Source organism: Triplophysa dalaica, chromosome 15 (genome assembly GCF_015846415.1).
Source record: "Triplophysa dalaica isolate WHDGS20190420 chromosome 15, ASM1584641v1, whole genome shotgun sequence".
Classification (NCBI taxonomy): domain Eukaryota; kingdom Metazoa; phylum Chordata; class Actinopteri; order Cypriniformes; family Nemacheilidae; genus Triplophysa; species Triplophysa dalaica.
This window is the reverse complement of record NC_079556.1, coordinates 14,659,616-14,682,899: the sequence shown is the minus strand read 5'-3', so window position 1 is coordinate 14,682,899 and position 23,284 is coordinate 14,659,616. Positions and strand designations below refer to the sequence as shown.

The 23,284-nt window shown below is 42.5% G+C and overlaps 2 protein-coding genes across 2 annotated transcripts; both read right to left on the bottom strand.

Moving 5' to 3' along the window:
- Positions 1-8,685: 8,685 nt before the first annotated feature.
- Positions 8,686-10,525, bottom strand: LOC130436742 (general transcription factor II-I repeat domain-containing protein 2B-like). The gene has a single exon (XM_056767686.1). It carries the CDS (start codon positions 10,504-10,506, stop codon positions 8,686-8,688), a length of 1,821 nt encoding a protein of 606 aa, XP_056623664.1. The 5' UTR covers positions 10,507-10,525.
- Positions 10,526-19,549: 9,024 nt separating this feature from the next.
- On the bottom strand, positions 19,550-23,026 carry LOC130436741 (uncharacterized). Its single transcript, XM_056767685.1, is given in 4 exon segments — positions 19,550-20,146; positions 20,148-20,623; positions 21,847-22,069; positions 22,427-23,026. Coding segments are annotated over 4 exon segments (1,896 nt in total).
- Between the last annotated feature and the right edge of the window lie 258 nt (positions 23,027-23,284).

The following is a 23,284-nucleotide window of genomic DNA, read 5'->3' as shown; positions in this document are numbered from 1 at the left end:
TACATGAGACACATTTAATACAAGTATGAATTCTAAAGCAACCCCCCCGGCCAGGCAGATAGTGCAAAACAATATGCAAAAATTGATAACTCACAGAGGGTTAAACCTATCCTTAAGTGTATCCCATACCAAATATCGTCATATAACACACAGATAAATTTGTTTTGTACGACCATTCGTTATTATCACTCAGGCACTTCTACTCCGTGTGTTTCTATGCACAGATCCCAGGCTTCAAGATCACGACGAGCCGAAAGGAATTTCACTCCTGCACACGCAAGGCGAGAGGCGGAATCCAGGACCGGAGCGATGAACTCTCCCCCACCGCCGCCACCGGTCTTCGAGATTTCTACGAGAAATCGCTATGCTGCCCTCTGCGAGACGAAATCCAACGCTGTGGTCATCGGAGACTCAATCATCCGGAACGTCATCCTTCAATGAAGGTAAGGTGCGCACTCACTGTTTTCCTGGCGCCCATGTTCTCGATGTCTCTGCGCAGGTATCTGCGATTCTGAAGGAGGATGCAAGTGTGGGAGCCGTAGTTCTGCACGCGGGGGTCAATGATGTGAGAATGCGGCAGCCGGAGATTCTGAAGAGGGATTTCAGGAGTCTGGTCGATACTGTTCGCAACGCATCGCCCACAGCCAGGATCATCGTATCACTGCTAGACTCTTGTGGTGTAACACAATACATCAATAGACCTACTCATCGCCTTAATCATACCCTAGACTTGATTATATCTCACGGAGCCGATCAAACCAATATCGATGTTATACCTCAAAGCGACGATGTTTCCGATCACCATCTTATAACATGTACACTGCGCACTGCTGAAATCAGTTGTATATCTCGTTATCGACTGGGTAGAACAATCACCTCAACTACTAAAGATAGTTTCGTAAAGAACTTGCCAGATCTGACTCCTCTAATAACCTTTCCAACTAATATAGAATCGCTTGATGACATGACCAGCAACATGGGCACTATTTTCTCTAATACATTAGAAGCGGTCGCACCTATGAAGTCAAAAAAGATTAATGAAAAGATCATAGCACCATGGTATAATAACACCACTCGCGCCCTAAAAAGAGAAACGCGTAAACTGGAGCGAAAATGGAAACAAACCCAATTAGAGGTCTTTAAAATTGCATGGAAAGAGAGTGCAAGCTGTTACAAAAAGGCACTAAAAGCAGCAAAAGCCGAGCACTTCCGTAACCTCATAGAAAATAACAAAAACAATCCAAGGTTTTTATTTAGTACAATTGCTAAACTAACAAACAAACAGACTCCACCTGACCTGGGTATTGCGCCGCACCTTGGTAGCAATGAATTCATGAAGTTTTTTACTGAGAAAATCGAAATAATACGAGTCAACATAGCTAAAACCAAACCTCCAAGTGTGTCGGAAGAATTAGTTTCAACCATCACCCAAAAAGCAAAGCTAGAGTGTTTTTCTCCTATGAATCAAGAAGATTTAATTAAAATTATTGCAACATCCAAACCGACGACATGCTTATAAGACCCCATTCCGACTACTTTATTAAAAGAGTTACTAACTGCTGTAATTGAGCCCATTTGTAACATAATCAACTCGTCAATTAATCTACGACATGTCCCAGGGCCCTTTTAAGATGGCTGTAATTAAGCCTCTTATCAAAAAAACAAACTTAGACCCCAATGAACTTGGAAGCTATAGACCGATTTCAAATCTCCCGTACTTGTCTAAAATACTAGAAAAAGTAGTGTCAACTCAACTGTGTTCCTTCTTACAAAATAATGACATGAACGAAAAGTTTCAGTCTGGCTTTAGACCGCATCACAGCACTGAAACTGCGCTCGTTAGAATTACAAATGACCTCCTAATTGCATCAGATAAAGGTAACATCTCGCTCTTAGTCCTGCTTGACCTTAGTGCTGCTTTCGATACTGTAGACCATAAAATACTACTAGATCGTTTACACAATTATATCTGTATTCAGGGACAGGCACTGCAATGGTTCAGATCTTACTGAACAGACAGATATCAATACGTCCATTTAAATGGGAAATCGTCAAATCTTACGCAAGTAAATTATGGATTACCTCAGGGATCGGTTTTAGGACCCTTTCTTTTCTCCATATATATGCTGCCCCTTGGCAACATTATTAGAAAACATGGAATTAGCTTCCACTGTTATGCAGATGATACTCAGCTATATATCTCATCAAGACCAGATGATTCCTTCAAGCTATCCAAACTGGCAGAGTACATCGAAGACATAAAACATTGGATGACTAGTAATTTCCTTCTTTTAAACTCAAGCAAAACGGAAATATTAATTATAGCACCAAAATCAAGTAAACAGAATATCTCCGATTACAGCCTGCAAATTGAAGGCTGCACTGCTACTCCAACAAATACAGTTAAAGACCTAGGTGTTATATTAGACGGCAACCTGTCATTTAAAAATCACATCTCAAATATCACAAAAACAGCCTTCTTCCACCTTAGAAATGTTGCCAAATTATGAAACAGTTTGTGTGTTGCAGACGCAGAAAAGCTTATTCATGCATTTGTGACCTCACGGCTTGACTATTGTAATGCTCTACTTAGTGGTTGTCCTGTATCATCGATAAACAAACTACAATTAGTTCAGAATGCAGCTGCCAGAGTTCTTACTAGGTCAAGAAAATACGATCACATAACCCCAGTTTTATCATCGCTTCACTGGCTACCCATTAAGTATCGTATTGATTTTAAAATTCTTTTAATTACTTACAAAGCCCTAAACGGTTTAGCACCTACTTACTTAACCGAGCTTTTATCACGTTACAACCCATCACGCTCTCTAAGATCTCAAAACTTAGGACTTTTGACAACACCTAGAATAGCAAAATCCACCAAAGGGGGACGAGCTTTCTCATACGTAGCACCTAAACTCTGGAATAGCGTTCCTGATACTATTCGAGGGTCAGACACACTCTCCCAATTTAAATCTAGATTAAAGACACATCTTTTCAGCCAAGCTTTCACTTAATGCATAGTTAATGAACAGCAGCTACGCTAATTATTCTCTTTATTCTCTTTCCGCCTCTGCCTCGGGATGCCCATCCCGAGGTAGGAAGAAGTTCCACCATGTCCAGACGACCGACAGATGCCCATCCCCAATTTGAGATTACGCCAGCTACAGCTGCAGACTGACTGACCATCCCAGCTCCATCTAAGGCAATTCCACCACCAGCCAAGAGAAATATGACCATCGGACCATCCAAGCTCTGACCACTACATCCCCAACCAAGAGCAAAAGACGGACTATTTGTCTTATTAATGCTGAAGTTACAATATTTGGTATTAAATGCTAAACTAAAATCACATGTCACCAGTTTGAGTGCAGCTATGACAGGTCAGAGGGGATCTGGCCCTCCCGGTTGAGCCTGGTTTCTCCCGAGGTTTTTTTCTCCATTAATCAATCATTGGAGTTTGGGTTCATCGCCACAGCAGGGCAGTGTTGGCCTGCTCACCGGGAGACTGCATTCATTCATTCATTTATTTATTTAATTAGAAATTATATATTATTTATTAGAATGATCTTACTCGTTGTATAAATACCATGCACTGTGCTGTGTTTTAACTTTTCTGTTTTTCCTGTTTGCCCCTGTAAAGCTGCTTTGAAACCATACACATTGTGAAAAGCGCTATATAAATAAACTTGAATTGAATTGAATTGTCGATTGGCAGTGCAGGCTCACTCCACACAGGGTATAGCCACCTCCTGGGCACTGGCCAGAGACACCTCTCTGCCAGACATTTGCCGAGACATTTGGGCTACGCCCAACACCTTTGCAAGGTTTTGCAACCGGTTTTGTATACCCGGTGTCAGCCCACATCCTTCGTGGCAACATGTAGGACTGGCATCCGGTGGGGCGTATGCCTGCTTAAGCATCTTCCCACCCACCAGCAGGTTGGGTCAGTGTGCTATCTGCCTCCCTTCTTACCCACCACGTGGTTAAGAACAGGCATCCCATCCATCACTAAGCAAGCACCCCCCTGAGGGTTGGCTGGGCAGAGCAGCCTTCCCCCTTAGGCTGGGAGAACATGTGAACTAACACAGATAGCTCTAACCGGACCTAGTGCTACCGGACGTCTGTAACAACCCCTCCGTGGGCTGTTCCGTCTGATGTATCCTCATGAGACGGTTCCCACTCCTGGTAACCCATGACCTCCCCTACTACTCACTGCGCATGTCCCATGCGATCTCCCCCAAGGGCGAGACCATATCTATATCCACTTAATTCCTCCCCCCGGGTAGGAAGTGGCCTCTGCAGCGCATCCCTAATTAAGGAAGTTGCGCTCACCCGGTGCAAACCCGATCCGGACGGCCTCTCGTCAGTAGAGAGCTAAGGCCTCCGTCCGTGAATGGTTACCGGTCAGGGTGTACCCATCTTTCTCCAAGAAAGCGCTGGGACCCCCGACCATCACACTGGAAGGTTACAGCTTTGCAAAAGCCTCGTACTGACACGCCCAGGCCTGTTACCATCGCTTCGCTATAGATTGTGACACAATACAACGTTTTGGCATTTTCCATGGGAACCCCATCTGTCGGCTCGACACAATGTCGATGTTATAAAGCAGCTGTACATGATTCATATTGACAAGCAAATTAATTAAAGTTATATACCTGTAAAAACAAGAAAAAGGTGAGAATACAGAAGACATACATACCCACATACAAACTCTCCACACACATACAATATGCACACGTAGTAACACACATAGACTCAACTCAACTCTCAACTCAACTTTATTTTTACAAAGTATGTATTTTACATACAATTTTCATTGTTACAAAGCAGCCGTACATGAGACACATTGAATACAAGAAAAACAACTAAATATACCAGGCATATACCTGTAAAAACAAGAAAAAGGTGAAAACAACAAAAGACAGACATACAAATGCTCCACACACACAATATGCATACATAATTACACACATTGACACAGACGCACACACGCAAACACAATCGCACACACGCACAGTGAAAGCACACATTTGAGATAAAGGATAGAGAACCACAGGTCAAATATCAAACGGACTATATTAAATTCTTATATGCAATATTAATTATGTCTAACTTCTAAATTCTAAAGCAGCCCCCCTTGCCAGGCAAATAGTGCAAAACAGTATGCAAACGGTGGCGAGGAACCCAAAACACCAATTGAGAAAAAAAACTCAGGAGAACCCAAGCCCAACCAGGGAATTCCAGTTCCCCTCTGGCAAAAGCTGCTGCCTCTGAACAAGCTCAACAATGCTTGCACAACAACACTAAATAAAAAATAAATAAACTTACTAATAAGGTAAATTATAGATTTAAGATTATCATTAACAATCTAATAACATTTGAAGTGTTGTAGAAAAATTATGTCAAGTTGCCGCGTCCTTTATCCAGCTCTATCATCTCAGCTCGTCAGGTGACTGTTTCCCATTCTCAGCTCTGCCATCAGGTCTGGGTATGAACTGCATCCTGCGGTAACCTTGGAACAAAGAGACAAGACTGGCTGAGAGTAGAGTACTGTTCTGCACTCTTTGATGCAACAAGTACATCATTTGTTGCTGGATGTGTTCCTGGTTCCGGTTGATCTAAATAATGCAGCCTATATCCTCTGAAGATTAATATTATGGAAGTGTAGTGTATGCAAGATTGAAAAGATGCGTCTTTAGTCTAGATTTAAATTGACAGAGTGTGTCTGCCTCCCGGACAGTGCAGGGAGGAATATTCCAAAGTTTAGGCGCTAGATAAGAAAAGGATCTACCACCTGCAATTGATTTTGAAATTCTAGGTATTACCAACTGACAGGACGCCTGAGAGCGTAATGCACGTGGAGGATTGTAATAAATAGAAGTTCATTTAAATACTGAGGCGCTAGACCATGTAATAAATTACCTTTATAGGTAATAAGCTAGATCTTAAAGTTAATGCGATGCTTTATAGGTAACCAGTGCAAGGTTGACAGATCCGGGGTTATATTCTCATACTTTTTTGTACGTGTAAGAACTCAAGGTGCCACGTTTGGAACCAGTTGCAGATTTTGTAATAGGCCTGCAGGGCAACCACCTAAAAGATCATTACAGTAATCTAGTCTTGATGTCATGAATGCAAGAATTAATTTCTCTGCATCTGACAGTGACAGCATAAGACGTAGTTTAGATATATTCTAAAAATGGAAAAATGCAATTTTACAGGTGTTGCCGACATGGCTCTCAAATGACAGATTACTATTGAATACAACGCCAAGATTCTTAGCTGACAACAAGGATTTTATGGAGCATCCGTCAATAGTTAAGCAGTATTCTTGGTTGTTACATATGGCGGTTTTCTGTCCAGTAAGTAACACTTCTGTTTTGTATGAGTTCAGTAGTAAAAATTGTTACTCATCCAGTTTTTTAAATCAACTATACATTCCTTTATTCGATGCGATTTGCGGGACACCTCATTGTTTATTGCTACAAATTGAAAACGGTCAGATAAATTAGACTTAAACCATTTCAATGCCATTTCGTTAATGCCGACGTAATTTTCGAGTCTCTGCAGGAGTATGCTGTGGTCAATGGTGTCAAATGCAGCACTAAGGTCTAGCAGCACCAATAACGAAATACAGCCACGGTCAGACGCTAAAAGCAGATAATTTGTAACTCTGATCAAAGCAGTCTCTGTACTGTGACATGCTCGAAATCCAGACTGGAATTCATCATTAATGTCATTCCTTTGGAGGAAGGAGCATAATTGAGTTGAAACTACTTTTTCCAGAACTTTAGATATAAAAGGTAAATTCGATATAGGCCTGTAATTCCCTAGTTCTTTAGGGTCGAGTTTGGTTTTTTTTAAAAGAGGCCTTATAACAGCCACCTTAAATGCTTTAGGCACATGTCCTAATGTCAGAGATGAGTTAATAATACTAAGAAGAGGATCTATAATTTCCGGGAGCATTTCTTTCAGTTGTTTTGTAGGTATAGGGTCTAGCACCCATGTTGTTGATTTGGATGATCTAATTATTTTAGAGAGTTCATCGTGATCTACTGTAGAAAATAATTGCAATTTCTCCTTAGGGGTCCTGAAGTTAGTTTGTTCAGCGGGTTTCACTTCTGGTTGCATTGTTATAATTTTTCTCTAATATCTTGGATTTTACTAGTGAAGTAGTTCATAAATTCATCACTGTTATGCTGATAATCAGAATCTGAAGTCGCTGACGACTTATTTTTTGTTAATTTATCCACGGTGTTAAATAAAAACCTAGGGTTGTGATGGTTTACTTCTATTAGTGATGAAAAGTAGGTGGATCTAAACGTTTTTATGATATTCCTGTATTTTCGAGTACTATCCTTCCATGCTATATGAAATACCTCTATATTAGTTTTCTTATAGTTCCAATCCATTTTCCGGGACGCTTTCTTTATAGCCTGAGTGTGTTCATTATACCACGGTGTTGGGCTGCTATTTTTAATCTTTTTTAAACGCAGAGGAGCAACTGTGTCCAATGTTTCCGAGAAAGTAGAGTTAAAATTTTCAATAGTAATGTCACGATCGTCAACGTTTTGACTCATACTAGATATTTGAGACAATTCAGGCAGATTGTTGAGAAACACATCTTTGGTAGTTGAAGTAATCGTTCTACCATATTGGAACAAGGAGTTTGATTTGCAGCCATAGGCCAGTGAAGTAAACATAATATCAGACTATAATCCAAAATGTCTTCACTCTGCTGAACGATTTTAACATCGTCCACATTTATACCGTAAAATAGTATGAAATCTAAAATATGATTACGAAGGTGAGTGGGTCCTGACACATGTTGACTAACGCCCATGGAGTTAAGCGTGTCTTTGTAAGTCATTCCCAAGGCATCTGTATCATTATCTACATGGATGTTAAAGTCACCAACGACAAGGACTCTTTCTGCGGCCAGTACTAGTTCTGATAAGAACCCACCAAATTCTTTAATAAAATCTGTGTGGTGCCCTGGAAGCCTATATACAATAGCTATAATAAATTTAAAAAATGTTTTGTCCTTAGTATTAGGTGTTGATACGTGAAGTAACATGACTTCAAAATAATTGTATTTAAAATTAGACTTCTAAGAGATGATAAAAGAATTATTGTGAAGTGCAGCGACACCTCCCCCTCTACCTTTAAGACAAGGCTCGTGTTTATAGTAATAATCTTGGGGAACGGATTCATTTAGAGCAGGGGTGTCAAACTCATTTCGCATCGTGGGCCACATACGGCCTAGGGAGATGTCAAGTGGGCCGGACCATTAAAATTATACCATACTCTGCTATAAATAATTAAAATATCATGTCTTTCCTTTGTTTTGGTGTAAAAAAGCACAAGAACATTAGGAAAAGATTGAAATTTAATAAACTATCCTTTTACAAAACATTTCATAAAACATCTCATATTTCCTTAGACAAATGTGAAAAGGCACAAAACTTTAATTGGTACTAAAAAATATAGTAATGCACTTTAAGATTAAATGAGACTTTTAAAAAAAGGAATTTTTAAACCACTTAAACAACTTTTATTTTGAAGCTGCTGACTAACATTAAAGTGCACATTTTTTAAATCACCACAGTAAGGATTCATCTTCACAGAGCTGTATTCTTTCAATGCAAACAGTATCTAAGGCAGCATTTCAAAGGTGTTAGTCTAGTCTGGACTTGTATTTGTTCCTGAAACTTGGCATCTTTTGGCCTGTACAAGTGCATCAACACCAGGTGTCATGTCCTGACTAGCTGTCACTTTCAGAATGTCATTTAAGTGCTTGTTTGTGAGCCTTGAACGCATTTTTGTTTTATTGATATTCATCACTGAGAAAATTTGTTCACAAAGGTAAGTTGTCCCAAACATGCACAAAATTTTAGCAGCCAGGGCTGTTAATTTGGGGTACCCTGGTAGTAGATACTGATAAAATTTGTCCAGACCTACAGAGGCAAATTTGCTCTTCAAATCTGCATCACACTGCAAATCAATTATCTCTAGCTGAATTTCGACCGGCAGATCAGAAGCTTTAACTGTGAAAGGTGAGCGAAAAACTGAAAATTCTGTCTCAAGTTCACCAAATACCTGAAAACGTTTCTCAAACTCCCGCAGTAGTCCTGCAATTTTGTCTTTGTACCGTTTAATGTCCGCATCAGGTCTGGTCACACACACATCTCTCAAACAAGAGAAATGAGCAGGAGTTCCATTTGCCAGTTGCATCTCCCACAAAGTCAGCTTTAACTTAAATGCATGTATGTTGTCAGAAAACTGTGTGACAACTTTTTTGCGGCCTTGCAACATTTTGTTTAGATTGTTCAAGTGTTCAGTAATATCAACCAAGAATGCAAGGTCCCGTAGCCATTCCTGAGATTGTAATTCCAACACCGGTTTTCCTTTTTTTTCCATGAACTGTCCGATTTCCTCTCGTAGATCAAAGAAATGCCTCAGCACAGCGCCTCGGCTTAACCATCTCACTTCAGTGTGGTATGGCAGGCTGTGGGTAATGTTTCTGTCGCTGAGAAGTTTGTCAAACTGACGATGGTTCAGACCTCTGGACCGGATGAAATTTACAGTGCGAACAACCACTTCCATGACGTGGTCCATTTTCAGCGACTTGCAACACAATGCCTCCTGGTGCAAAATACAGTGAAATGTCCAGAAACGATCTCCTCCATTAAGAGCTTGTACTTTGTCTTTGAACTTTGTCGCGACACCTGCTTTCTTTCCGACCATGGATGGCGCGCCGTCTGTAGCCAGGCTGACAGCGCGGGACCAGTCCACTCCAACTTTGTCTAATGCAGCAACGACAGAGCCGAAAATGTCCTCGGCTGTTGTGGTGTCCATCATTGGCACCAACTCAAGAAACTCTTCAGTAACTGTCAATGTCTCATCAACTCCTCGAATAAATATGGCCAGTTGGGCCACGTCTGTGATGTCAGTGCTCTCGTCAATTGCCACGGAAAATGCAATAAATGACTTGACTCTCTGTTTCAATTGACTGTCTAAATCTGCCGATAGTTCCGAAATCCTCTCTGCTATAGTATTCCTCGTCAGGCTAATATTGGCAAAAGCTTGTCGCTTCTCGGGACATACAAGTTCAGCCGCTTTCATCATGCATCGTTTAACAAAGTCACCGTCGGAATACGGCTTTGATGCTAATGCTATTTCGCTTGCAATTAGGTAGCTGGCTTTTACCGCTGCTTCACTGACTTCTCGGCTCTGGATGAAAGTTGACTGCTGTTTCCTCAGACCCGCCAGCAATTCGTTAATCTTATCTCTTCTTAGTTGTCCTTGCAAGCCGTCATATTTTTCGCTGTGATGAGTCTCGTAGTGGCGTCGAATATTATATTCCTTCATTACCGAAACTTGTTGCAAACACACCAAGCACGAAGGTTTTCCGTGCATATCTGTAAATAAATAGGACGTGGTCCATTTTTCTTTGAAAATTCTACACTCCTTATCTACTTTTCTCCGTTTTGATAACGACATTTTGGCTAAAGAGGGTGTAGCGGAGAAATAGAGACCAAGGTATTAACAACGTCGTAACAAGCAGCAGATGACGCATTGATACCGTCTGCTGTTTTAAGTCTGTTTCAGTGATGCGGCTTGTCTTCTACTCTGATGGAAAGAGTGCGCTCCTTAGCGGATAATCAATGAATTGCAGCGAATTAAAAATATTAATTTCATGTCTTTTATGCATTTTTTCCACTTTCAAATTATCCCGCGGGCCTGAACGAACCTCCTGGGGGGCCGGTTCCGGCCCGCGGGCCGTATGTTTGACACCCCTGATTTAGAGTAATATAATAATCTGGGCCCGGTTTTTCAAAAGTAATCCACTAGGATTTTGGATAACGGATTGGATCAAATCTTGAAAATGTGTTTTTCAAAAGAAAAAACAGATTACATAATCGGATCAGATAAGTAATCCAATCTTGGTTTTGATCCGGATCAAACCTTTAGTTTGGGTTTTTCAGAACTTTTTTGTAGGATTTGGATCACTTTGATCCAAAAAATCTGGATTAAACGGATCCCTTCAGAAGGGTGGATTCAGCGTGGAATCAATGCCCAAAATGGAATGAAAACTTTAAAAATGTATAAAATAATACTATATTTGGATCATGCAGTATCTTACAAGATATCATATTTATTCATAAGGTTTTAATTTTATTTGTTCATCCGTCAGGCTACAATGATTAGGTAAGCTTTAACATATTCAGCCTTTCAGTATAGGCCTACAGCAAAGTAGAAAGAGTTTGGCCTCATAAAATAATCCTCCGAACAGCTGTCAAAATTGACCAAAAACATAAATTTCACTAATTACTAATTGTCACTAATTAATATATATATTCATCACAATCGAAAATATTTTTGTTTTTAGAATATGTATTAGTGATGCATGCAATGATTACAGAATAACCCAAAAAATGCAAAGAACGGCAATCACTGATTTTTGAAATCCAAAACAAATCCAAATCAGAAATAGTGTCTAACTATTTCGTCCCTTGTTGCACGTCCTGTTTGCTCGTTCTGGCAGAATGCAGGAGGCTGGTCATGGTCTCCAAGGGGCTCAGGTGCATCATTGTCAGCAGAGAGAGGGACATTGCGCTTAGTAGCGATGTTGTGCAGGACAATACAGGCAAGGGTTATGTTGCATGCTTGCTTTCTGTGATTCCAATCTCAGAACTCCATTTAAACGCTCAATTGCTCAATTGTTTGTGTTGTAGGTCTCAGATGAGCGGACTGCTGGAAGAGGATGGGGTGGTTTTTTTTTTTTTTTTTTTTTTTAAATGTGTGTGTTTTCATTTCAAATAAAAATAAACTTATATTGACCCCACACTGGCTATTCTACTTGTTGCTCTTTACATATCTATAGTTCTACATTGCGATTTCCTATCCTGTTTGAGCACTGGTTATCCAGCACTGGTTATCCAGATTTGGTGATCCTGAAAAGTTCCTATCCGGATCAGATTGATCCAATCCGATGTTGCTTTAAAAAACTGGCTCCAAAAGTAAGCTGGATAACGGATCGCAAAAAAAGGATTACTAAATCCGGATCAATTTTAACCTGATTAAACCTTTTGAAAAACCGGGCCCTGGCTTTAGCCATGTTTCTGTCAAACAGAGCATGTCTATTTTATGATCGGTTATCATGTCGTTAACAAAAAGTGCTTTATTTGAGAGATCTAATATTAAGCTATTCGAGTCGTAACAGTTAATTATCTGTATTTTGTTCATGTTTGATTTGTTTAACGTTTATTAAATTACTTTCAAGAGGTTTACACATTATTTTATGTTTGCTGATCCGGTGGACAGACACAGTCTCTATTTTATGTTGTTTGTGAGAAGAGATTATTACATGTTGTATATTTTGTGTATTCTGTAACGTTGGTTAAGCCATTCTGTCTCCTTCCTGACCTGGGCCCCAGGTAGTCAGCCTTTGGCATTATTAAGAATTTGTGCCAAATTTCTAGAGAGGAGGGAAACCCCATCCCAGGAGGGATGGAGACAATCTCGTTTCAACAGGTCAGGTGTGCCCTCAAAACTCTTCGAGTTATTTATAAAATCGATATAATTCTGCAGGCACCACTCAGACAACCAGCCATTTAGTGATGATAATCTGCTATAAATCTCATCACCACGGTAAGGGGGCCAGAGAATATAACAGTGTCTGATATCACGCTTGCAAGCTCACACACCTCTTTAATATTATCTTTAGTGATCTCCGATTGACGGAGTCTAACATCATTTGTGCCGACGTGAATAACAATCTTACTGAATTTACGATTAGCCTTAGTCAGCACATTTAAATTTGACTTGATGTCAGGCGCTCTGGCTCCCGGTAAACATTTGACTATGGTGGCTGGTGCCTCTATGTTAATGTTCCGGACGATAGAATCACCGATCACTAGGGCACTTTCAGCAGGTATATCAGTCGGTGCGTCACTGAGCGGGGCAAATCTGTTCGAGACTTTAATCGGAACGGTTGAGTGATGTTTTGTCTTGCGACTATGCCATCTCACGGTCACAAAGTTTCCCAGCTGCAGGGGATTTTCAACCGGAACCGAGCTGTGTGCGCTAACATTGCTCGCATCAAAAGTGTTTTCTACGGTCCTAACACTCTTACTATCCTCAAATAAAGATTGGATGCGAGACTCTAATTCTAAGATCTTCTCCGTGAGCCTAACTACTTCCCTGCATTTATCGCATGTAAAACCCTCGCCGCTGACAGAGAAGGCTAAACATATGACATGAGGTGCAAGTAACAACAATAGGAATAGAAGCCATGACTCACCGGGTATGAAGTGCAATCCTAACTAGCATGGTTGCTTGATGAGTCTTAGTTAATACGCTTAAAAAGAGAAACAGTTAGCACACAAGACAAATAGGGGGAGATGATATTCCACAGTGTAAACAGAAGGCAAGCTAACATGCTAATACTATGCTAGCGGCGTTACGTTTCAATTAATATAGGTTTAGAATATAAAGTTATAAATAATTCGGCAATGACAGTGATAGGTAACAATAGTAAAATACACTAATATTAAGACCAAGAACAAATGTGAGGTGAAGCAAGTGTCAGAGGATACAAACTAGTCGCCGGCAGCGATGCAATCAGGAACCGGAAACCCATTGACACCCCCATTGCACAACATCAAAAGCTGACCTCACTGACACTCACAGTGTTGTTCCAAAATCACCATCTAATAAATTGACATTTACATTTAGTCATTTAGCGGACACTTTTATCCAAAGCAACTTACAAAGAGTTTAAGGAGCAATAAGCAATATGTCATTAATATGGCAATAATGCAATTGATTTAAAAAATAAATGAACACAGTTTTAAAATTAAACACATATTTGAAAAGGTTAAGGGTTGGGTGTAAGTTTGGGACTATTTTTGCCGGAGAAGAATGTTGTTTTAGGATCAACAACATATGTTGGTTTTGGAACATGTACTGCTTGGCAGAAAGCACAGTCACCCAATATTTCCACTGAAGGCTAATTCAGGGTGAGTGCTAAAGCCGTTCTTCCCGGAGACACATAGGAACCAATGACTATAATTTGCAGAACAGTATCTGGCAGCATTAGATGTTGATGAACTAATTCTGCAACTGTAAAAACTGTATGGAGGGTTTTAAGCCGAAGCTGTGAAGGGTAGTTATTGTGGTCTGTAACCAACCATTTCTGCAGTGTTTTATGTAAATGCAATGCACTTGCAGCCATGTTTTCCCCATTTTTGGAGCTTGGCAGAGTAAAGGACCACCCAAAGACCCAAAGACGGAATCCAATGTCGTGGTTTAAGGGATCTCGTGTTCTGCTTCTCCTCTGCGATTTCTACATGAAGTTATTCAAGAACTGTTACAATTTAGTTCAATTTATATGACTCTGTGGTAAAGACCTATCTGACTCCAATTTCAATATAATATAAAATAACTTGTTGTATCTGTTGATAAGCGTTAATTTATCTATAAATCTTCATATTTTTATATTTTATATTAGAGTTATTCTTTCGATTGGGACCTGCAGTCGCTCAGAGTCTCACGCCGGCCGGGCTCATGGATCTCACGGACACAAAACGGTCAGTTCCGATCTCTAGTCAGAGGTTGCCGGGTAAACTAATATCATTAAGTTTGGCCGCGATATGCTTGCTCAGAAACATAACAATAGTTATTTTAGTCACGATCATGCAACTTGCTAGGCCAGATGATAGGTGGAAATCATGTGAGCTTTAGCAATGCTCCTTTAAACAATCTAGTATAAACTAGCCCTACCTATCCTGACACATCGATTTTGCGGTAACAGAACAGGTTCCTTTCAATCTACTTGTAATAACAGACTTTGAAGAATTGAGATAATATCAACAATAACAATTTATCATACCAGGCAGGCACAACATTAATTAAAATCATAGAATGCATATACAAAGAACTTCCTAATGTACTAAGCAAAGATTATTAACTTAGTATAAGAATAAAATAAAACCACAAAGTTTATCATACCTGGTAAAATTGAGACACACATTTGCAGTGTGGGAAGTTCTGTTTGCAGATGCTTCCAAATCAAGACACACAGCTGCAATGTGGGAAGTTCTGGTTACAGAAGCTTCCCTGAGTCTTTTGCCAATTCACCTTATATACACAGATGCAACATAGCCAATGGTCAGCGAGAAACTTGATTTGTTTGTTTTCTCGTCACTGAAGAGAACATCAAATGGATCTCAATCTACATATAAACAGGATTCCATGAAGAGAACATCAAATGAGATCTCAATCTACATGTAAACAGGATTCCCTGAGAAAGTCACACCTCTTTGAGGAGTGCAGGTGATGCATTAGAGTTAAAAAGCTCTAATATACTCTCTGTTAGATTTAAAAGAACTAGACCTTTTTACCCATCGCACCATGACCTTTAAAACAATACCAAACATGAATCATCAAAACTTCATACCATGACAATAAATGATATACACAGAATAAAGAGTAAGCATTTTCCTAGTGATCAGGCCTGAAGAGATGAAGGCGAGAGGTGTGATAAGAAGAGGGGGTTCAATTCCTGGGCATCAACAACTCCTTAGGGGAGGGCAGGATATCATTCCTCAGAATCTAGCAACAAATGTGGTTTGATAGTCTTATATCCTAGCATCAAAAACAACCTTAGTTCTTAGAACATTTCCAGCTGCCTTACAGCAGGAAAACCACCATCCATTTTCATTGTGTGGATAATAGCTCGAATGTTTGGCAGAAGGTCTCAATTTCTCAACCATCAAGACATAAATGGTTTGGAATGACATGATTGGGAAGAATGGAACTGTAATTAAATTATAACTAGCATTTCCACTAGGACTGTCAATTGATTTAAAAACTTAATGGTATGCCGATTCAAGATGCTGTGTACACAGCAAAAGTAAAGCTTGTATTCCTTGGTCTAGTTTACTCAAGGGATTATTCGTACATCTGGTCGTTTTAAACCATACGTGTAAATGTACGTATATAGCCCAAATATCCCGTTCTAGCTAAAAAAATTTTACTTGTTCGGAAGACGTGACTCCATATTGTGATTTCAGTATTTACTGGAAAATTCTTCCTCTCCTCAAATTTTGTCACTAACGAAACAGTAATATACAATTTAGTAAGAAGGATTATATTTACATATTTAGATTTTGTTTAAATCTTTTTTTGTTATTTTTAAAAAAAAATCACATGTAGATCAATAAAAATTACAATTTTAGCAATATTTCAAGGTGCAATTTATGAGATTTTTTGTATTATGAATCCAATCTTTCTTAGTAAAAGGCATAAAATGTATCATACCGATTTCAAAGTTAAGGATTCATTAGTTTATTTATTTATATTTACATGTATTCATTTGGCAGATGCTTTTATCCAAAGCGACTTACAAGTAGGAGACCATATAAACATTTTGTAAACACGCTAAACATTACCGTTATTTTACAAGGCCATGGTTCTAGGAGTATTAAAGCTGGAGTAAGCAAAGAAGAGAATTAACAACCACAATTTTGTTTTGTTAGCCGTTATCGTTCTGAACGCCAGTGTCAGATATTTAAACTTGATGCGGGCAGCAACTGTAGAGAATTGCAGTAGTCCAGTCTTGATATGACCAGAGCTTAGACTAGCAGCTGAGAGGCGTGCTCTGACAGGATCGGCCTGATTTTCCTGATGTTGTAGAGCACCTACCTGCAAATTCAAGTGGTTGCTGCGATGTGGGAGGTGAATTTCAGCTGGTCGTCGAGCATCAACCCCAGGTTCCTCACAGATTTGGTCGGCGTTATAGATGACACAAAAAGCTGAATGGTAAGGTGGTGTTCAATTGATGGGTGGGCCTGTATAATGTCTTGGTTACGTCTGTAACCTCAGTTCCCCGATGGAGGGAACGAGACGTTGTGTCGAGAACGACAGATGTGGTTCACCCTTGAAAACCAATCATCTCTGACTACTATAGAAAAGGCCAATGAAATTTGGTGAATTAACTTTGCATGCCGGTCTCTGCCCCCGGATGCCCGGTATTAAAGGAAGGCGGCGTGCAGCATTCATTTACCTCTTGTTCTGAAGAGCCTGAGAGCCTCTCACGACTGCAGCAGAATACAATACGTGTTTGTGGCATAAGGGACACATCGTCTCATTCCCTCCATCAGGGAACTGAGGTTACAGACTTAACCAAGACGTTCCCTTTCTGTCGGTCTCTCGACGTTGTGTCGAGAACGACAGATGGGGTTACCTATGAAAAACGCCACAACGCTGTATCGCGTCACAATCTCTAGCAAAGCGACGGTAACAATTCAAATTTATTTATATATCCTTTGTTTAAAAACACAGCACAGTACAGGTGTTTATAGAACAAGCAAGATCATTCTAATAAATAATATCTAATTTATAAATAAATGCAGTCTCCCGCTGAGCAAGCCAACACTGCACTGCTGTGGCAAAGAACCCAAACTCCAATGATTGATTAATGGAGAAAAAGTTTGTGATGTAAATTTAGCATTAAATACCAAGTGTAACTTCCGCATTAATGTGACAAGTAGTCCTTCTTTGCTCTTGGTTGGGGGTGTAGTGGTCTGAGCTGGGATGGTCCGATCGTCGTATTTCTCTTGGGTGGAGGTGGAATTGCCTTAGATCGAGCTGGGATGGTCAGTCAGTCTGCAGTTGTTGCTGGCGTAATCTCTAGGTGGGGAAGGGTATATGTCGATCATCTGGACCTGGTGGAATTTCTTCCTACCTCGGGATGGGCATCCCGAGGCGAAGGCAGAAGGAGAAGGCAGAAGGAGAATAATTAGTGTAGCTGCTGTTCATTAATTATGCATTAAGTGAAAGCTTGGCTGAAAAGATGTGTCTTTTAATCTAGATTTAAATTGGGAGAGTGTGTCTGAAACTCGAATAGTATTAGGAAGGCTATTCCGGAGTTTAGGTGCTACGTATGAGAAAGCTCGACCCCCTTTAGTGGATTTAGTTATCCCTGGTGTCATCAAAAGTCCCATGTTTTGAGATCGTAGAGAGCGTGATGGGTTGAAATGTGATAAAAGCTCAGTTAAGTAAGTAGGGGCTAAACCATTTAAAGCTTTGTAAGTAATTAAAAGAATTTTAAAATCAATACGATACTTAATGGGTAGCCAGTGAAGCGATGATAAAACTGGGGTTATGTGATCGTATTTTCTTGACCTGGCAAGAACTCTGGCAGCTGCATTCTGAACTAACTGTAGTTTGTTTATTGATGATGCAGGACAACCACTAAGTAGAGCATTACAATAGTCAAGTCTTGAGGTCACAAATGCATGAATAAGCTTTTCACGAGTTCACCTACACATATAACAGTGATGTTGATAGGGATAAAGATAGAGCTTGGTTATGAAGGTTATGCGTATTTGGCATTCTGTCCGGGAAGCGGGCTCCAAGCTCGCCAGATCTATCCGAGCCCGAAACACTCTACCTTGGTACGGGTGAGTGCGCCGAGCTCGGAACTGGTCTGAGCCCAGAGCACACCCCCATAAAGCGATAAAGTGGGACAGCCGCCGGAGTACGCATACCCCCCCCAACGCAATGCTGAGCGCTGCGTAGGCGTGGCCTGCATTTGGATAGAGGCAAGAGGATGAGGGCTCCTCAGGAGATGTGGTTCGTTATGAGGCGAGAAAGGGGGCAGGGGTTCCTCCGAGGATGGTTGAGACTGAGAAGATGAAATGAGGGTGCCCGCTGCAGTGATGAGAAGTTTGAATCCAGGAGCTGCTGGTAGTAGTGCTTGGAGAGATTGTAATATTGGGGTTTCGGGAACTATCCAAATGAACATTGCTTCATGGGTGCCCCTGTTGTTAAGACTGATACTGGAAAGAGGCAACTGAAGGCGGGGGCCGGCTGTAGCAGAGCGCCTGATGGAGGCTCCTGCTGTGGTGATTGCTGCTGTGATGCTTGCTTCCTGGAAAGTTGTAGATGGCCGAAGGCGAGGCGGAAGCACTGGCCTCTGCGGAGGCGATCGCTGCGGCGACGCTGGCTTCGACACCTTAGATGGAAGCTCTGGCCTCTGCGGAGGCGATCACTGCGGCGACGCTGGCTTCGACGTCTTAGATGGAAGCACTGGCCTCTGCGGAGGCGATCGCTGCGGCGACGCTGGCTTCTGCGCATTAGATGGAAGCACTGGCCTCTGCGGAGGCGATCGCTGCGGCGACGCTGGCTTCTGCGCATTAGATGGAAGCACTGGTTCCATGCCTGAAATGGGAAAGCTGGCCTTAGCTGAGGCTGTTGCTGTGGCAACGCTGGCTTCTTTGCTTGGAATGGAAGTGTTGGTCTCTGCCAGGGTAGTCACTGCGGCGACGCTGGCTTCTTTGCTTGAAACGGAAGTGTTGGTCTCTGCCAGGGTAGTCGCTGCTGCGATGTTGGCTCCTACTGTTAAATCTGCTGCTGCAGAGCCTGAGACTTGGGCACTGGCCCCTGAGCCGGCTGAATCGGCGGTGAGATCTCCTGTTAGTGAGATTTCGGCTGGCATGAAGGATGTTCGAGTTCATGCGTGTGAAGTATGAATTCTCTAGATGATCTTGGAAATGAGGGTTCGATGAGCTTCCCTGATGATAGAGCGATCTGACCTGATGTAGCTCTTGAAAGCTTCCGATGTCCAGCGCCCTAGTGCTTGGATTTGAGAGTGCGAGAGGCCTTTTTGGGCTGCTGTGGTTGATGCGCCTATGCGGAAGGAGTGGCCGGAAAAGTGGTCTGCGGGGATGCCGGAAAGGAGCAGGACAGCTTTGAGGTGCTTTTGGAACCAGAAGCGTGTAGCTGGGCGGTTAGACTCGTCGACGAATAGAGGATCCGATGTGGTTTTTGTCTGGGATTTCCTGAAGTGGAGGTAGGCTAGGAGGGTCTGATAAGGTTGAATTGGTGAGTGGAGATTGAATATGTAGATGAAATGTCCTCTCCTGGTTTGGTCCGTCTTGCTCTGTTTAATGGAGAATGACATCGTCTCTGAATCGACTACTGACAGGTCGGATACCGTTGGATGGGTTAGGGGGTTGAAAGTGGATGTTGTGGAAATTTCTGAACATCTTAGAAATCCGAAGAATGCTAGGATAAACATGGTGTCGAGTGTGTGATCGACGTGTTTGGAGTGGTATCCTTTACGGAGGGTGGAAAATGCATCTGGTCAGTATATCCAGGGTTATGGGTTGCCTTGCATCCTGGCGAGCAGGGTGGGTACGTTGAATGCCTTTGATAAGCATAGATGTTTGGGAGCTGGCTATGGCTGCAGATGGCGAATTGAATATGAGTTTGTGGAAGAACTCGACTCCGCTCATGTAGCCTTTAATTGAGCTGGCCTGGAGGTTTTTTGAAGAGTTTAGGAAGGAGATGAAGGAGGTGATGGTGAGGACAGAAAAATCGGGAAAGGGAATGTTGAACGCCAGGTGAAAAGACTTGAAGCTTTTCCATGCAGTGAGATAAGATTGGAGGGTCCTGAGGGAGACGGCTTGGATGTTGGAGTTTAGAGAGGCATTGAGGAGGGTTTTTAGGGGGTGGTTAACCAGAATATCAGCTCCGAATAGGGAGGTACCGGTGTTGGCAAAGGGTCTGCTTCGGGTGCCAGCCGCCTGAACTTCTGGAAGGCAAAACGAGAAAGGGCGTCAGCAATCTGATTTTTAGATCCGGGAATGTGTTCGGCGGTTAGAATGAACTGGTCACAGGCTGAGATCCAGATGAGGCGTCTGAGGAACGGCATTATGGCGGGGGAGTGGGAGCGGCCTTTGTTAATACAATGAACGTTTGCCTCGTTGTCACAGTGCACGCTTATGCTGGAAGCTGACCACTCTTTCCCCCATAGGGATGCTGCGACGACCAGTGGATATAGCTCAAAAAGAGCTGAAGATGCTGAAGCATGAGGAATCTCTAGGACCTGGGGAGGCCAGGTGGACGCGAACCAACGGCCTTGGTAAAAGCCTCCGAAACCTACGGAAGGGGCGGCGTCTGTGAATAGGTGAATATCGACGGGGGAAGAGGCCATGTCACTGTAGAAAAATGACAAGCCGTTCCGTTGTCTGAGGAATTTTATCCATAAGCTCAGCTCGTCGAGGCAGGAGCTGGATATGGATAACAGGTCCTCTAAAGCGTGTGCGGATGACGCGAGAGAGAGGAGGTGTGAAACGAACGGGCGGCCTTGCGGGATTATTCTCATCGCGAAATTAAGATGGCCGAGAACAGACAGAAGCTCGCGTTTTGAGCAACGGGGATTTGCTAATAGGGAGGACGCAATCAAGATCGTTCTATCGATTTTCTCTTTCGGCAGAGAAGCCTGGAATTTAAGCGAGTCTAATTTAATTCCGAGAAATTCGATGGATGTGCTTGGACCTGAAGTTTTGTCTGGGGCGAGGGGAACGCCGAGATTTTTGAAAACCTGCTGGACTTTTGCTAGATGTGCGGCCGGAAACGAGTCGGGAGACGAGATGATTAAAAAATCGTCGAGTAGGTGGATAAGGTAGGGAATTGCATAATTGCTAGAGAGAATCCAGCAAATTGTCTCTGACAACATGTAAAAAAATTTTGGGCTGCTTCTGCAGCCAAAAGTGAGACGGACAGAAAAGTAAAATTTATTGCGCCATCGAATGCCGAAAAGGTGCCAGAAGTCTGGGTGGATTGGCATGACTTTAAATGCGGATGTGATGTCAGATTTTGCTAGCCAAGTGCCATGACCGGCATGTTTTATTAAGGTGATGGCTTGATCGATGTTATGGTAGTGCAGGGAAAATTCCTCAATCGGAATGAGGCTATTAATGCTAGGGAAGGCAGAGCCGTGTGGTGATGAGAGATCGAAAATGAGGCGCTTTTTTCCAGAGATTTTACGTGTCGCTATGTCAATGGGGCTGATGCGAAATGAAGTAAAGGGGGGAGCGTCGAAGGGGCCAATAATGAAATTAGCGTGAATCTCCTTTTTAATGAGGACATCGACTGACTCTGGGTCGGCGAGCGCAGACTGGAGGTTGGGGCATATTAAGCTGTGCAATGGTAGACTGATGACGCCGGGGTCGAAACCGTTAGAGAGACCGGTCAGAAGATAGTCGGTGAACTGAAAGTCGGGGTGCGAGGACAATTCGGAGGACAAACAAGAAATATTCACGGGAGTCGAAAGGTAATTTTTAAGGTTTTTATTTTGCGTTTGGGACAACGGGCACACAATTCGAGCATGTGCTCTGCTACAAAATGAACACACATGCAGGAAGCGACAACGCTGCCTGACGCATCTTCCGGCGTTGAAATTCTTGCAAGCCTCCAAATTGCTAGGTTGCCCGTGGGTTTGGTGAACTGGGCGGGTTGGAAGGCGCGGAACAGAGCAGGTAGACTGGGGAGGCGAAGCTGAGCGTGGGGGAAGAGATGGAGTGACTAGGGGACAATCTAATGTGGTATGCGCTACTGAGCGACACACCGCGCATGAAATATTGCGGACGCCCAGGAAAACCCTGTTATGCAGCTCAGTGTCCAATGCTAGATCCGTGGCGGTACCTGCGCTCGCGGAGGGCCTGCTGTGCCGGCTTGCCAGCGGACGGCCACGACGAGCCGCATTGGTGGATTGCCCGGGCCGGGAATAGGGGGAACCATGAGCCGTACCCGGCTTGTCGGTGGTCATTTGCGGGGCTGACTTCGGTGGGGCGGTGTCGGCCAGGGACGAAGCGTAGAGGCCGTAAAGCTCCGCCTTGGTCATCCGCCTGCTGAAATCGACGTCCGCCTTGGATAGAGCCATTCGTAGGCCCTGGACAGTCCATTTCTGGATGGCGGGGATCGTGTTGTGAGTAGAGGTGTACGAAGAAGCCGGAGAATGCGGCGGACGTCTCTCTGGGGCAGGTGATGAAGTGTCATCTCTGGCTTTAGCCTTGCGACATGCCGAACGTCGGAGCTGGCGGCCACGTGATGAAGCCGGGGAATCTACTATTGAATCCGACCCCGAGCTCGAACGATGGGACGCGCTCGTCGGCGCTGGAGGATTGCAGTTTGCGGATGCGTCGTCAATGACGTGGGTCTCGGACATAGCGTCGAACTTAAGTTGATGCTTAATCTTAGGAGATCGAGCAGGTAAGATGATTTCCCTATTTATTAGCGAGCTTGCTAGGGCTAAATGTGTACAGCTGTGATTGCTGATTATAGACCAGCCGGCTGATTATATGCTCCGGCTCCTCCCGAACTTTGTTAATTAAACATCATTTCTGCATCAGCAACACATAAAATATTTTGTAATTTGGCAACATTTCTAAGGTGGAAGAAGGCTGTTTTTGTGATATTAGAGATG